Here is a 13,250-nt window from a genome sequence, read left to right as displayed (position 1 = left end):
TCTCTGGATGTAGTCCACAGAAGGACCACCAAGATGAAAATCCTTGAAATCATACCATACCATTATGTAAATGAAGGAACTAGGGAGGTTTAGCCTATAGAAGAGAAGTAGGAGACTTAATGATTGCCTTCAAGTATCTGAAACTTTTTATGTGAAACAGAGAGAAATTAGACTTTGTTTGGCCTCAGAAGACAAAATTAGGTGCAAAGAGAGGTAGTTGTAAAGAAGTAAATTTAGATGATATAAGGGAAAACTTCCTCATAATTAAATCTGTCTCTAAGTGGAATAAACTGCCTGGGGAAATATTAGTTTTCCCTTCCAGACAGTTTTCAAAGTGAAAATCAATGAGCTCTTCTTACTTGGGTTGTAGAAATGACTTCCCCAACATTCCTCAGTTTTGATCTGAACTAGAGGGCCCCAGAGATTTCTTCCAACTCTTCCATCCTCTAATTCTATTTATTTATTTGAACCCTTACCTCCCATCTTAGAATCAATACTGTGTATTGGTTCCAAGGCAGAAGAGTGGTAAGGGTTAGGCAATGGGGGTCAAGTGACTTGCCTAGGAAGTGTGGGAGGCCATATTTGAACCTGGGATGTCCCATCTCTAGGCCTGGTTCTCAATCTACTAAGCCACCTGGCTGCCCCCACAAATCCTCTGATTCTGAGTAGGAATGGAGCTCATTTATTTTTTTAAGTAGGGTTTTGCTTTTATTTATTTTTTTTCCTGTTGGGTCAGACCCATTTTTTTTGGCAAGTATGATACCCACCCTTGTCCTGCCTGCTCACCTGCGTCGGGTATCTGTTGAAGCATGTCTTGGAATCTCCAAACCATGTCTCCTGAGAGAAAGAAAGGATAAGTTGGGGGGGGGGACTTTCAGCAAGGCTGTGTCCCTATTAATTGCCCAGTGAACTATAATCACTAACAGGAATAATCTCATTTCCACTCTACAGTTTTCCTTATCATTATTCTGGCCTCACTTTCTCCCACTTCCTCAAATCAAGACACAATCAGAGTCAAACCTATCAGGAAAAGCCTCAGGAGAAAAGAGGATTTTACTCTAATTCTTGTTCTGGCTTTTTCTTCCATTAACATCTGAATCCTCTGTTATCCTTGACATAGCCACAGGTAGGGGAGGGACTAGAGTGATCTGCCAAATTAAGGGCCTATCAAATAGAACACTGGTCAAGTTGCCTACCTTTCAAGCAGTATGTAGATCAATCTAGCTCCCCACCAAACCATTTGAGATTGCCTTTTTCCTGGGCCCTAGGCTAGCAGTTTGCCTGCTTACCTGCTTCGGTGAGCCTGTCTTGGACTCCCCAAACCACTTTTTTCTGAAAGAAATCTATCTCCATTCTGCTCTCTCCCCTTTGGAAAAACCACCCCTCAGCCTGGTCCTCCTCTCCCTGCATACCTTACTTCAGTGGATTGATACCATGCTTAATTTTGATTTATGACTCAGGTTTCTAATCCACCTGCTTGTGGGTCAGATAGGCCAGTACCAACATATAACCATTTCCTATACTCCTTTGCCCCAAAGGGACTTGATATAGGAGAATGGAAGACAGTGTGGGGCAGACAGAGGGAAAAGGTAGAAATGGAGTAAGGAAGATAATCAATGTCCTGGCTATTTAGGAAGAGGTCAGGAAGGGATAAAGATGATAGAGGAAGGAGGATGAATAAGAAAGCAGTGAAGAATAGAGAGGAATGGAGGGATAGGAAGAGTGATTAAAAAGATGGAGATCAAGAAGACTGAGGTAACAAAAGTGTATAGAAAGGAAGGGAAGAGCAGCTGGGTGGCTCAATGGACAGAGAATTAGCTCTGGAAATGGGAGATCCTAGGTTCAGATCTGGCCTCAGACACATCCTAGCTGTATGACTCTGGGAAAGTCACTTAACCCCCATTACCTAGCCTTTGCTGCTCTTTTGCCTTAGAAACAACATATAATATTGATTCTAAGCTGGAAGATTTTTTTGTTTTTGTTTTTCCAAGAGAAAGGATAGGGGTTGGAAAGGAAGGAGAGGTATAAAGAAGATGGTTGGATAGGGCAAGAAGGTACAGGGAGGGACTTGAAGAGTTTATACCCTTGGGAATATCGTGGTGATGGGACATTGTACATGTGGCAACGGGACCAAAGAGAACAGGAATGGAGAAGATGAGAGGACAAGGAGTGAGAAGAGGATGGTCATAGATAAAAGTGGGATTTGGGGAGGTGGCCAATACAGGAATTTGTTTTCCTTCACTATGTATATTTGTCACAAGACGGGCTTGTTTGTTTGCTTGTTTTTGTGGAGGGCAAGGGGAGGATGAGTGGGAGGAAGAGAAAAAAATTGCTTATTAATTGAAAAAGATAGGAGGCATCTGGGTAGCTCAGTGGATTGAGAGCTAGTTCTAGAGATGGGAGGTCCCAGGTTCAAATTTGGCCTCAGACACTCTAGCTGTGTGAACCTGGGTAAATCACTTAACCCCCATTGCCTAGCCTTTGCCACTCTTCTGCCTTGGAACCAATAGGCTGCGTTGATTCTAAGATGGAAGGTAAGGGTTTAAAAAGAAAAGAAAAGAAAAATATATTAAAACAAATAAAACAAATCACAGTGCAGTGGAAAGAATCAGAGAGATAATGAGGATATGAAGATGAAAAATGCAGAGGAGGATGGGACAGAGAGGTATGAAGGTCTCTCTGGTGAGGATGGGACAGGGTATACTCACGTTGTAGATGGCGAGGAAGATTCCAAAGGAAGAAGAAAAATAAAAGTCTCCAACTGAAAATACAAAATGAGGATGAGGTGATAAGGAAGGAACAAGAAGATAAGATTGTTAAAAGGGGGAGGCAGTTGGGTGGCTCAGTGGATGGAAAGCCAGACCTAGAGACGGTAGGTCCTAGGTTCAAATCTGGCCTCTGACACTTCCCAGCTGTGTGTCCCTGGGCAAGTCACTTAACCCCCATTGCCTAGCCTTTACCACTCTTCTGCCTTGGAGCCAATACACAATATTATATTAGGTAAGGGGTTAAAAAAAAGAAGATAAGATTGCTATTATAGGGCATTGACTAACAATAAACAAATGAGGCTCCTTCTTTTCCAGTAGTCTGATCCCAAAGCTCTAATCTGCTCCTCTTCAAGCACTTTCACCACCCTGATGCTGAAGAAACAGACTGATATCATGGGAACTTGCCCTCCAGGTGACCCCCTAATGGATCCCTTATCCCAAGAACTAAGATTGACATGTCCTTATTTATGTAGTAAGAATATGCTATCTCAGGACTTCAGGTTTCACTGACCTGACCTAGGTCACCATGACCATATGTTAAAGAGAAATGGTAACAGAGACTAAGATTGATGTGTCTTCCCTTTTGGTGCCTGGGTTTCAAGACAACCCGCCATCCCTAGCCCTTCTATATAAGCCAGGTCTAGGAAAGGCTTGTGGTCTTCCACTTCTTGTGGAGGCTCAAGCTATAGCTTGAATTAAAGTACCTCTTGTGTATTGCATTACTGTGTGTGTCTCCTCCTTGGAACCTGAACCAGAACCAGACAGAACAATGCCAATCCTTCATTAGCCACCGCCACCCCCAACCAAGGACTTACCTAGATTCACAGAACTTCTTTGTCAGATTGGGTTGTGCTTGATTCCTTCGACGTCGGAACCAGTGCTGGGTCTGCCTTACTGAGAGGCCACACTGACTGGCCAGGTGACTCAGCTGAGCCTGGGGATCAAGGGAAAGGGGAGACCTGCATCTCACTGACTGTAGAGAACACATCTTCTCCCGCTGGTTTTCTCAGGATCCCTCAACAAGAGGTGCTCACCTGACCTCAGGGACCTTTTTTTCCACTCACAGTCTGGCAGAGAACATGCTTCAGTCCAGAAGACTTAAGCCTAGTATCCATGGGCAGAGGCCAGGAAGCTATCTCACTACCTGCCTGTGTTCCACCCCACCCCAAACCCAGCCAAAGCACTGAGTAGGTTCTTCAGGGAAAGCATCCTCCAAGTCACACACTGATCCCTGCAAGGCTCTTGTTCTTGAAAAGGAGACAAAGAAGAGGTATGTTCTAGAACCTAATTTGGCAGGCAGATTTCAGTTCAACTCAGCAAAAATTAGGTCCTTTCTTTGTGCCAGGTCTGGTGCAAAACCAAAAACCAAATATTCCTTTTCTGAAGAGCTTGTTTTCTACTGGGGGGAAACACATATGATAAGAAAATGCAAATTAAATATGAAGTAATTTGTGGAGAACACAACTCAACCTGGAGCTCAACCCTGAAGGGAGATAAGGGTTCCAAGAGGTGGAGATGAATATGGAAAGCATTTCATGACTATTAGCCAGCCAGATGATACACTATCAAAGGTACTACCATTTTCCCAGACACTCACCCAAGTTCAGAATCTCAGGGACATCCATGACCCCTTTCTTGAACTCATTCCACATATTCAATCTCTTTCCAAGTCTTGTTTTTATCTTTACAACATTGCTTGTTTAAATTTCTCACCATTCACCAAGCCACTACCTTTGTGTGGGTCCTCATTCAATTAATTCAACTCAATAAACATTTATTACATGCCTACTATGTACCAGGCACTGTACTAAGTGCTAGGGATACAAAAAGAGGCAAAAGATGGTCCTTGCTCTCCAGGAGTTTACAACTGAATGGATAAAACAAATATACAGAAAGGAAGCTCTACATAGGAAAAAATATTAATAGAAGGAACGGCCTGCAATTAAGTCTGGTTAGGGAAGGCTTCCTGTAGAAGGGGTTATTGATGTGGCCTTCTGGTGGATCTTCTTGCCTCAAGTTTCTCCTGTCAACATAGAATCTAGGAATCCCAAACTTGTGGCCTAGTGGGATCTGATGAGCACCAAGTTTTAGGACTAGCTTATAGGTTGGAGACCCCAAAGCTTGTACTTGTTCCCTTTTCCCATGGGAATCTACCAGGCTAACAGTTTCAGACCCAGTGGGGGCCACTCAGGGGAATGACAATCCTAGTTGAGTGAGACTAAGCATATGCTAAGGACCCTCTTTGTTTTAGATAGTCTCTACCTATGATTCCTTTCCTAAGCTTGAGTGTATCCTGTCAGTGTAGTTTGAACACTCCCATTTTCTTTGTAGCTATAGTGATGTCAATCATATTTCCCTGCCCTTGGACTCCCCAAATGGTATATAGGTTCCCCAAATCCTTTTGTTCCCTGCAGTACATCTTGAGCGGTGGCAATCCCAGGGGTCAGTGACCAGGGCGGCCAGAGCTCAGTCCTCGGACTCTGTGCAGTCTCATGTGGAGAGCCCCTCTGAACCCCTTTTGCCCTTGATTAAAGAGTGATTTTGACTATTTAAGAGTTCTGTGTTTTTTACAGTTGACACTCCTCAGTGTAATCCATCCTCCATTCAGCTTCCAGAGTGATGTTCTGTGCCTTTTACATTAACTAGTCCCCTTGCCTAGAATGTTCTCTTTCCTCCCCTCAGCCTCTTGGCTGCCTTGGCTTCCTTCAAGATGAAGATCAAATTACACTTCTTCTGGAGGCTTCCTTTCCTAATTCCCCAGTTGCTGGTGTCTTCTGTCTGAGATAATCTTCCATTTGCACCAACTTGGTTGGTTGGCTGTTGTCTAAAGTGACACCCCTATGATAGGATCAGTTGTACAGCATGTCTGAATATTCAGACTGATATGATCAGAAATAGAATATGGAATCTACAAATGATATTAGAAATCATGAGGTCCAACATCCTAATTTTGTAGATAAGAAAATTGACTCTTAGTTTGAAGTGGCTTGGCCAGATTCACTTGGCAAATCAGTGGTAGAGCTGAGATTAGAACCCAGGCCTTGTGAACTGTCCAGTTCTCCCTAGTGTCAATTAGGCAGAGTTTGATTCTCCCATTGAGATGATAGCACCAAAAAAATCTATGTCTGAACCAATCTTGGGTTCCTTTCCTGTGGCATGGTCATTGTACCCCCAGAAACTCGGTCAAACTATTATCGGGGCAATTCCTTTGCTCCTTTACATCCTCCAGACTTCCAACCCCAAACATCTGACCTTGAGGATGACCCTCCCTTGACTGTCCCATTGATTTGAGATGGACAAAGAGACACACCTCATTTGACATGGGCATTGTACCCCCAGAAACTCCGGCAAACTATTATGTGTGTCAGGGAAGCTCATCCCCTCCCCCTTCCTGAGTAACTTTGCCTGTCCATCAAACATTCCTGACATACCACAGTTGTGCCAGGTTTGCCTCAGCTTGCGTCGGGATACGTTCTGTGCATCAATAAAAGTTAAGGTCTGGGGCAAGAAGGGGGAGACCAACACGAAGAGGAGGGGGAGACCAACTAGAGAAAGGGAGAGATGGACCAGAAGAGCATGAGGGAAGCCTGAGGAGAAGGGACAGTGCAGGAGGTGAGGGGGAAATGAGAAAGGAGCTAGCAGGTTAGGCTCCATGCAGCCAGGTTACTTAGGCATGATTGTCTACCCATCCTAATGAACTTTATAAAATATATACCTCTGGGTATCAAGAAATACTATGTAATTTCAATGATTACATATGGACAGAGAGATGCAGCTCCAGATTACACCTCCATCCTATCAGGCTACATCTCAAGATATCTGTTTGTTAAGGAATCTTTATGCCTCCAGGAGGCAGACCCCAGTCAGATGGCCACCTCACCCCACCAAATGCCTGAGGGACTAAAACTCTAGGTCGCGTCCACACCATTTCATAGCATCTAAAGAGTATATAAACCCCAGAACTGATGTCGTCTGGGGGACAGCCTCTCCAGCCATGCTGTCCCCATGGAGGAACAGCCTTCCCTTTCATGCTGTCCTCCCAGGGAACTGCTCCCCATCTTGCTGTTCCACCTTGCTCTCCTCCTGGCCACCCTCAACATTACCTCCTAAATTAATAAATTTCTCTTTTTGTTTTTACGCTAAGTTTTGGAGTCTTGCATTCTTGCAAAAGGTATCCTTCCTGAATCCCAGGGGTACACATCTGCACCCCCATAACACATTCATTTGCCCTCCAAATCATGAGAACCACCCCATGCCCTTGGGCAACCCTTCCCCCAATCCTTTGCTCCAGAGTCATGTCCTCACTGTTGTAAAGAGTATAAAACCGCAGAATTGATGTCCTCTGGGGACAGCTTTTCCATCCAGGCTGTTCCACGTAGGAGGCAGGCTTCCACCAATGCTGCCCCCGGTCAGATTCAACATTCCTTTCCATATTAATAAATTTCTCTTTTTATTTTTGAGCCAAGTTTGGAGTCTTGCATTCTTGCAAAAGGTACCCTTCCTGAACCCCAGGGGTTCGCCTCTACACCCCACAACACCTATCTTCTACTTCCTATTCAAGAACCAGTAAAACAATAGCTACTCCTGAAGGTATTTGGAAAAATCTGATTTCTTCATGGAATCTAAACCCGGAACCTGCTCACCTCTTTGGGATTCTGACTCTGAGTCTGGAAAAAGGACTCCAATATGGGGTTGGGGTCAGGCTTTAATCTAAGGTGGTCACGAACACCCATGACCCTGCTCAGAAATACACCAATGGTCCTGTGAAAGGAGGCAGGAAGAGATGAGTAGTCAGAAATCCATGACCCAGAAGCTGTGTCCACCCTTCCCCCATCCCATCTTTGATCCATATACCCATATTGCCCCTCCCCAGCCCCACCATTCCTGACCCTTGGAGCCCCCTTAGCCAAATCTTGCCCACCAACTGGCCCAACTGAATTAACTCAGCACAGTCTAAAGAAGATAGAGAGTGGGAAGGGATGTGTAAAGGCTACATGAAGGGGCAGAGGTGTCTCTATGGGAGCACATACAGGGTGCTGAACCTGGGGAAAAAAAGGCCATCATTCTTATTTCTGGGAGAGGGCCTTTGGACTGTCAGGACCAGGGTAGGAGCATTCCTGCAAATGAGTGCCTAATCAGAAAGGCCCCCTAAGAAGCTGTCCTGCAGCCAAAGAGCAAATATTCTTCTCCATTCAACAGGTTTTGTGTTTCCTGTATAGAAAATTCTCGTCTTGATTCAGGGAGGGTAGAAAAAGAAACTTTAGAGAAGATTTCCTTTTTGTTTTCAGAGGGTTTTCAGGCTGTTGGGTGGGGAGCAGACAGATATCCATAATATCCCAAGATAAGCACATTAGATAACTCAGAAAAATAAAAGGACACTTTGGGGTCCTTGGATAGTCGGTCCTTACTAGTAGTGGGAGGAAGATCAGCAAAGGCTTTCTGGAGGCAATGGTATTGGACTTGGATTTTCAAGGGTATAGATAAGTCAAATCATTTGACTTGTTGGGGCTCAGTTTTCCAAGAGAATGAGGAATTGGACTAAGACTAATGTTCATGGAGGTCGGAGTGGGAGAAATAATGGAGTTAGGCTAGGATTAAACTGTAAGCAAAACTAAGCAAAAGAATGCCATGCTACCTTAGGAAGGGAATGAAAATCAATACAAATAAATGAAGGGAAAATATAATACTTAACACATAACATTAAGTGAGAATGCATCAACTAACTCTGATAAAAGTCTGATATTTAAGATAAGTAGAGAATCCAAAAATATGCAATAAAAATAATTGCCGGATACCTAAAAGGTCAAAGGATTTATATGTGAAATAATTCTCAGAAATGCTTGATAGACAGTAGTTGACATTTCATAAACATTTGATAAATGTTTTGCCTTTCCAAAGAAGAACTTAAGGTATAAAAAGCTATATGAAAGCCTGCTCCAAATTGCTAGTAATGAGAAATGCAAGTCAAAAACATCTCTGAAGATTCATTTCAAACCCAAGTTGGCAAAGATGAGCAAAGATGGAAGGAATCCATTTTGAAGAGCCAATGGAAATACAGATGCATAAATACAATCTTGGTAAATCTATGAATTCATTAAATTGTTGGGGATTTGGGTGGGAAAAGTAATTAACTGTCCTTACCTTTTTACCTAGACATCCCAGTGCTAGTTATATATCCCAGTGAGTTCCAAGGCAAAACAAGAAAGTCCCATAGATTACAAAATATTCATAGCAATACATTTTGCACTAGAAAAAATTGATTCCACTGTAATCGAGGACCTGACAAATTGTAGTATATGAACGTGTGGGTACACCTTGCTCCATTTCCCCTCCCAAAAGAATGCAAGCTTCTTGAAGGCAAAGACTTAATTTTTCTTTGTATTCCAAGTGACCAACATAGGGCCTGGCACATACTACAATCATTTATTTAAATCTGACTTCATTTGTATAAAAAGCATTTGATAAGTATATTCATATAATTTCTAATGGGGAAGACAACATCGATGGCTGGTTTCGGTCATAAGCAACATGGAAAAGTCTGATAATTGTTGGGCCACAGCAACAAAGCAGATGGTAGGTGTGTAATAAATTCTTGTTGTTTCATTGATATTGTATTATTATACTCTAAGTAATAATAAAGGTGAGGAATTCAAAATTCCCAGCAACCTGGGAAGATTCCTATAAACTGATATAGATGGAAGGAAGAAGAATCAGGAGGTGATTCTTAGTGAAAAGAACACTAAGGACTTGTAAGTAAATCAGTGGATAGAGAGCCAGGCCTAGAGATGGGAGGTCCTGAGTTCAAATGTGGTCTCTGATACTTCCTAGCTGTGTGACCCAGGGTAAGTACCAGAACCTCAGTTGCCTAGCCCTTACCACTCTTCTGCCTTAGAACTTATACTTAGTATCAGTTATAAGATGGAAGGTAAGGGTTAAAAAAAATAAGAACACTAGCAAGAACCTAAATGCTGTATAATGATAATGACCAATAACTCTGAAAAGAGATAAGCCAGGACCTGTTTCTACCCTCCTTAGTGTAAACCTCAAATTTCCTTAGACTTATAAATGTTGGAAATTTCACCATTGGAATATTTCATACTTGGAAAATTTCTTACTGATAGTCTATTGGAATGGGAACCCCATTGGCTTGGGAGGTTCCTTCTCTTCCCTTCTTCAGATTACTTTAGGACAGAAACCTTTTGCTGAACAATGGAAAGGACTTTGACCTATGCTTAAGCATAGAACAGGAATTTCTTTGAATCATGATTGATTTTAGAATTGATACAATGGAGATACTTGGAATCAATCTCCACCCTATTCAGTCCTAACAGGATTGAGTAAGGGCTGCAGCCTAGATCAAAGATTTAATCATTTGAAAATATGACCTTCAACAGACATGTGCAAAAGCCAGAAACCTCTGGGCGGTCCTGGGTTAAGCTAGAGCCTCCATTGGCACAGGGAAATTGATGAACAGTGATTGGTAGATGGGAGAACTGAGGGGAGGAACTTGTATGGTTTCCTTAAAGATAGGGGGTCTGAAGACTCCAGGAAGGGGGGAGAGTTGGTCGGTGTGGTTCCTGTGGGCTCTGAGAAGACTTGCTCTGAAGGAAGCTGAAGGTGGGGGCCTCTGAGACTGTTTCTCCATTTTGGACACGTGAGTAATAGGGACTGATCTCTTTTCTTTGCCCCAGCTATCTAAGGGCTTGGGCCTTTTGGCCCAGCCTAAACAGAAGGGGTATTTAAGCCCTATTCCCTTCTCTCCCTTTCTCTCTCTCTCTCTCTCTCTCTCTAATTCCTTTCTTACTCCTATTGTAATTAAACTCCAAAAAAGGCTGACGGCTGACTTGAGTTTTTCATTTAGGAATTACATAGCTGATTCCTTGGCGACCTTAAATTAATATATATCAGTCTTTTAAAGTGATTCCCTTGTAACATTAGAGAAGTGGGGGCGGCTGGGATGGGGGGATGGTGGTTATGGTTGCAAGATATTAATTACATTTGCTCTTAGACATAGCCCCTGCATTTGTTGGTTTGGGGTGTGTGTGTGTGTGTGTGTGTGTGTGTGTGTGTGTGTGTGTGTGTGTGTGAGTGTGTGGGTGGGTGTTTGTGTGTATGTATGTAAGGGAAGGTTCAAGCTATGGGTGTTGGAAGAAGTGGTACAATATGATGAATCATCACCTGGGTAAAAACAAAAAGCATCAATAAAACTGAAACTTTGAAAAGGAGAAAGACAGAAAGGAGAAACAGAGAAGCACATGGTTGACTGACCTCTCAAAGCTATATCGGACGATCACTAAGATGAATGCCAAGGGAATGGTTGCCAGGAGGTCTTTGGGATGAGAGTATGTGACCCCATTGGCATCCTCTATGCCAGTCCATGTGTATCCAGCAGGAAGCCAGTTTTCATCCTTCCAGAACCAGTGGTACAAGTTGGACAGCATCCTAGGGTGGCAAATATTCAAAGAACAACGAATCCCAATCCTATACAAACTATTTGACATAATAAGAAAAGAAGAAATCTTACCAAATTCTTTTTATGACACAAATGTTTTATTAATTCCAAAGCCAGGCAGACCAACAACAGAGAAAGAAAACTACAGATCAATCACCTTAATGAACATAGATGCAAAAATCTTAAATAAAATACTAGCAGAAGAACTATAGCAAGTTATCACAAGGATTATCCACTATGTCCAGGTGGGATTTATACCAGGAATGCAAGGATTGTTTAGTATTAGGAAAACCATCCACATAATTGACCATATCAATAATCAAACCAACAGAAATTACCTGATTATCTCAATAGATGCAGAAAAAGCCTTTGACAAAATATAACATTCATTCCTCTTGAAAACACTAGAAAGTATAGGAAGAGCGGGGCCATTCTCAAAATAATACAGTATATATTTAAAATCATCAGCAAGTATCATCTGCAATGGGGACAAGTTATAAGCCTTTCCAATAAGGTAATGGGTGAAGCAAGGATGCCCATTATTACCTCTATTATTGAATATTGTACTGGAAATGCTGGCAGTAGCAATTAGAGAAGAAAAAGAAATTGAAGGGATTAAAGTAGTCAATGAGGAAACTAAACTATCACTCTTTTCAGATGATATGATGGTCTACTTAAAGAATCCTAGAAAATCAACTAAAAGGCTAGTTGAAATAACGAACAACTTTAGCAAAGTCGCTGGGTACAAGATAAGCCCACATAAATCATGAGCATTTGTATATATTTCCAACAAAATTCAGCAGCAGGAGTTAGAATGAGAAACTTTATCTTGTGAACCTTAAAAATTCTCAGACCCTACTTCATAAGATTTGGTTAAGAGCATTCCCCATTTGGGCAGTGAAGGTACTTGATCAGGAATGTGAGAACTCTACTTCAGCATACTTAGGCATGCCTTTGGGGAAGATAAAGTTGTAAACTCTTTGCTGAACAATGAAAAGTACTTAAACCCATACTTATAGTAAGACAAAAAGTTCTTAAGCTGTGCCTCTTTTTAGGACTAATACAAAAGGGTGCTAAGTACCTATAAAAGTCAGGCAACTTGTGAACTTGCAAAAGGCAAAGAGGTTTTTCAGGTGTGACTTTAATCAAAAGATTAGTCTTCTTAGGTCTGAACTAAGAATGGTCTGTCCTTTGAAAAACGTCTACTGTGATTGGTAGATGGGAGAACTTAGGGAAGGTGACATAGGAGAAAATTCCCTTTATAGGGAGATGAAAATCTGAGAGCAAGAAACAGTCTCTTGAGAGAGTCTCTTGAAGACAGTCTGAGGGAGGCTGACTCTGGCTGGAACTCCCTCTGAGGAGACTCTGTCCCTCTGAATCCTTGCTTGGACAGATCTTGTGGTGAGTGATAAAAGACTGACTGATCCTTCTCCTCCTAGGATGGCTCATGCCGTCCTAGGCTGGTATAGCCCTTTTCTCATTATTTCCTTTTTTCTCTCTTTCTCTCTTTAAGTCCTCATTGTATGAATTAAAATCTCTATAAAACCCAGTTGACTTGGGTATATTTTAATAATTGGGAATATTTCCCTGGCGACCACCTTATATTTGATTTAAAACAAGACACTGTAGTGAAAACCTATTTTCTGGGGTCCCAATTTAAGCAATCCACTCTATTATCTGCCACAATTTATGTCTTCCATTATTTTAATCACAACAGTTTATGACAATCAACTATATTTAATTATTCACCCTAGACAATATAAAATATTTAGGAATCTATCTGCTAAGACAAACACTGGAATTATATGAACAGACCTATAAAACACTTTTCACATAATTAAAATAAGATTTAAATAATTGGAAAAACATTAATTACTCATAGGTAGGATGAGCAAACATAATAGAAATGACAATTCTACCCAAATTAATCTACTTATTCAGTGCCATACCTATCAAACGACCAAAAACCTTTTTGTTTTAGAATTAGAAAAAATTATAACAAACTTCACGTGGAAGAACAAGAGATCAAG

At 41.8% G+C, this 13,250-nt stretch overlaps 2 protein-coding genes across 2 annotated transcripts in view; both read right to left on the bottom strand.

Annotated features, from left to right (window-relative positions):
- Window positions 1–2,118, bottom strand: part of LOC103092904 (ceramide synthase 4-like) — a 31,781-nt gene extending 29,663 nt beyond the window's left edge. Inside the window, exons 1-2 of the mRNA XM_056820957.1 lie at window positions 2,059–2,118; window positions 787–837 (exon numbers count right to left, since the gene is read on the bottom strand). Of these exons, the coding sequence (XP_056676935.1) occupies window positions 787–837; window positions 2,059–2,118 (111 nt within the window). The remainder of the gene's footprint in view (window positions 1–786; window positions 838–2,058) is intronic.
- A 1,461-nt stretch (window positions 2,119–3,579) lies between these two features.
- LOC130458053 (ceramide synthase 4-like) lies at window positions 3,580–11,231 on the bottom strand. Its single transcript, XM_056820955.1, has 3 exons — window positions 11,037–11,231; window positions 7,412–7,529; window positions 3,580–3,702 (listed from the first exon to the last, which is right to left on the bottom strand). Exons 1-3 carry the CDS (start codon window positions 11,207–11,209, stop codon window positions 3,580–3,582), a joined length of 414 nt encoding a protein of 137 aa, XP_056676933.1. The 5' UTR covers window positions 11,210–11,231.
- Between the last annotated feature and the right edge of the window lie 2,019 nt (window positions 11,232–13,250).

This window comes from Monodelphis domestica, chromosome 3, assembly GCF_027887165.1.
Source record: "Monodelphis domestica isolate mMonDom1 chromosome 3, mMonDom1.pri, whole genome shotgun sequence".
In the NCBI taxonomy this organism is placed as follows: Eukaryota; Metazoa; Chordata; class Mammalia; order Didelphimorphia; family Didelphidae; genus Monodelphis; species Monodelphis domestica.
Note: the sequence above shows the minus strand (reverse complement) of the source record. Positions and strands in the feature narration are given on the sequence as shown.

Coding starts and splice junctions, on each gene's coding strand:
- LOC130458053 (XM_056820955.1), bottom strand. CDS start 11,209: ATGCTGTCCAACTTGTACCACTGGTTCTGGAAGGATGAAAACTGGCTT. Junction 7,530..11,036: donor GTCCGATATAGCTTTGAGAG/GTCAGTCAACCA, acceptor CTCCTTTCACAG/GACCATTGGTGTATTTCTGA. Junction 3,703..7,411: donor AGAGTCAGAATCCCAAAGAG/GTGAGCAGGTTC, acceptor CTTGATCCCCAG/GCTCAGCTGAGTCACCTGGC.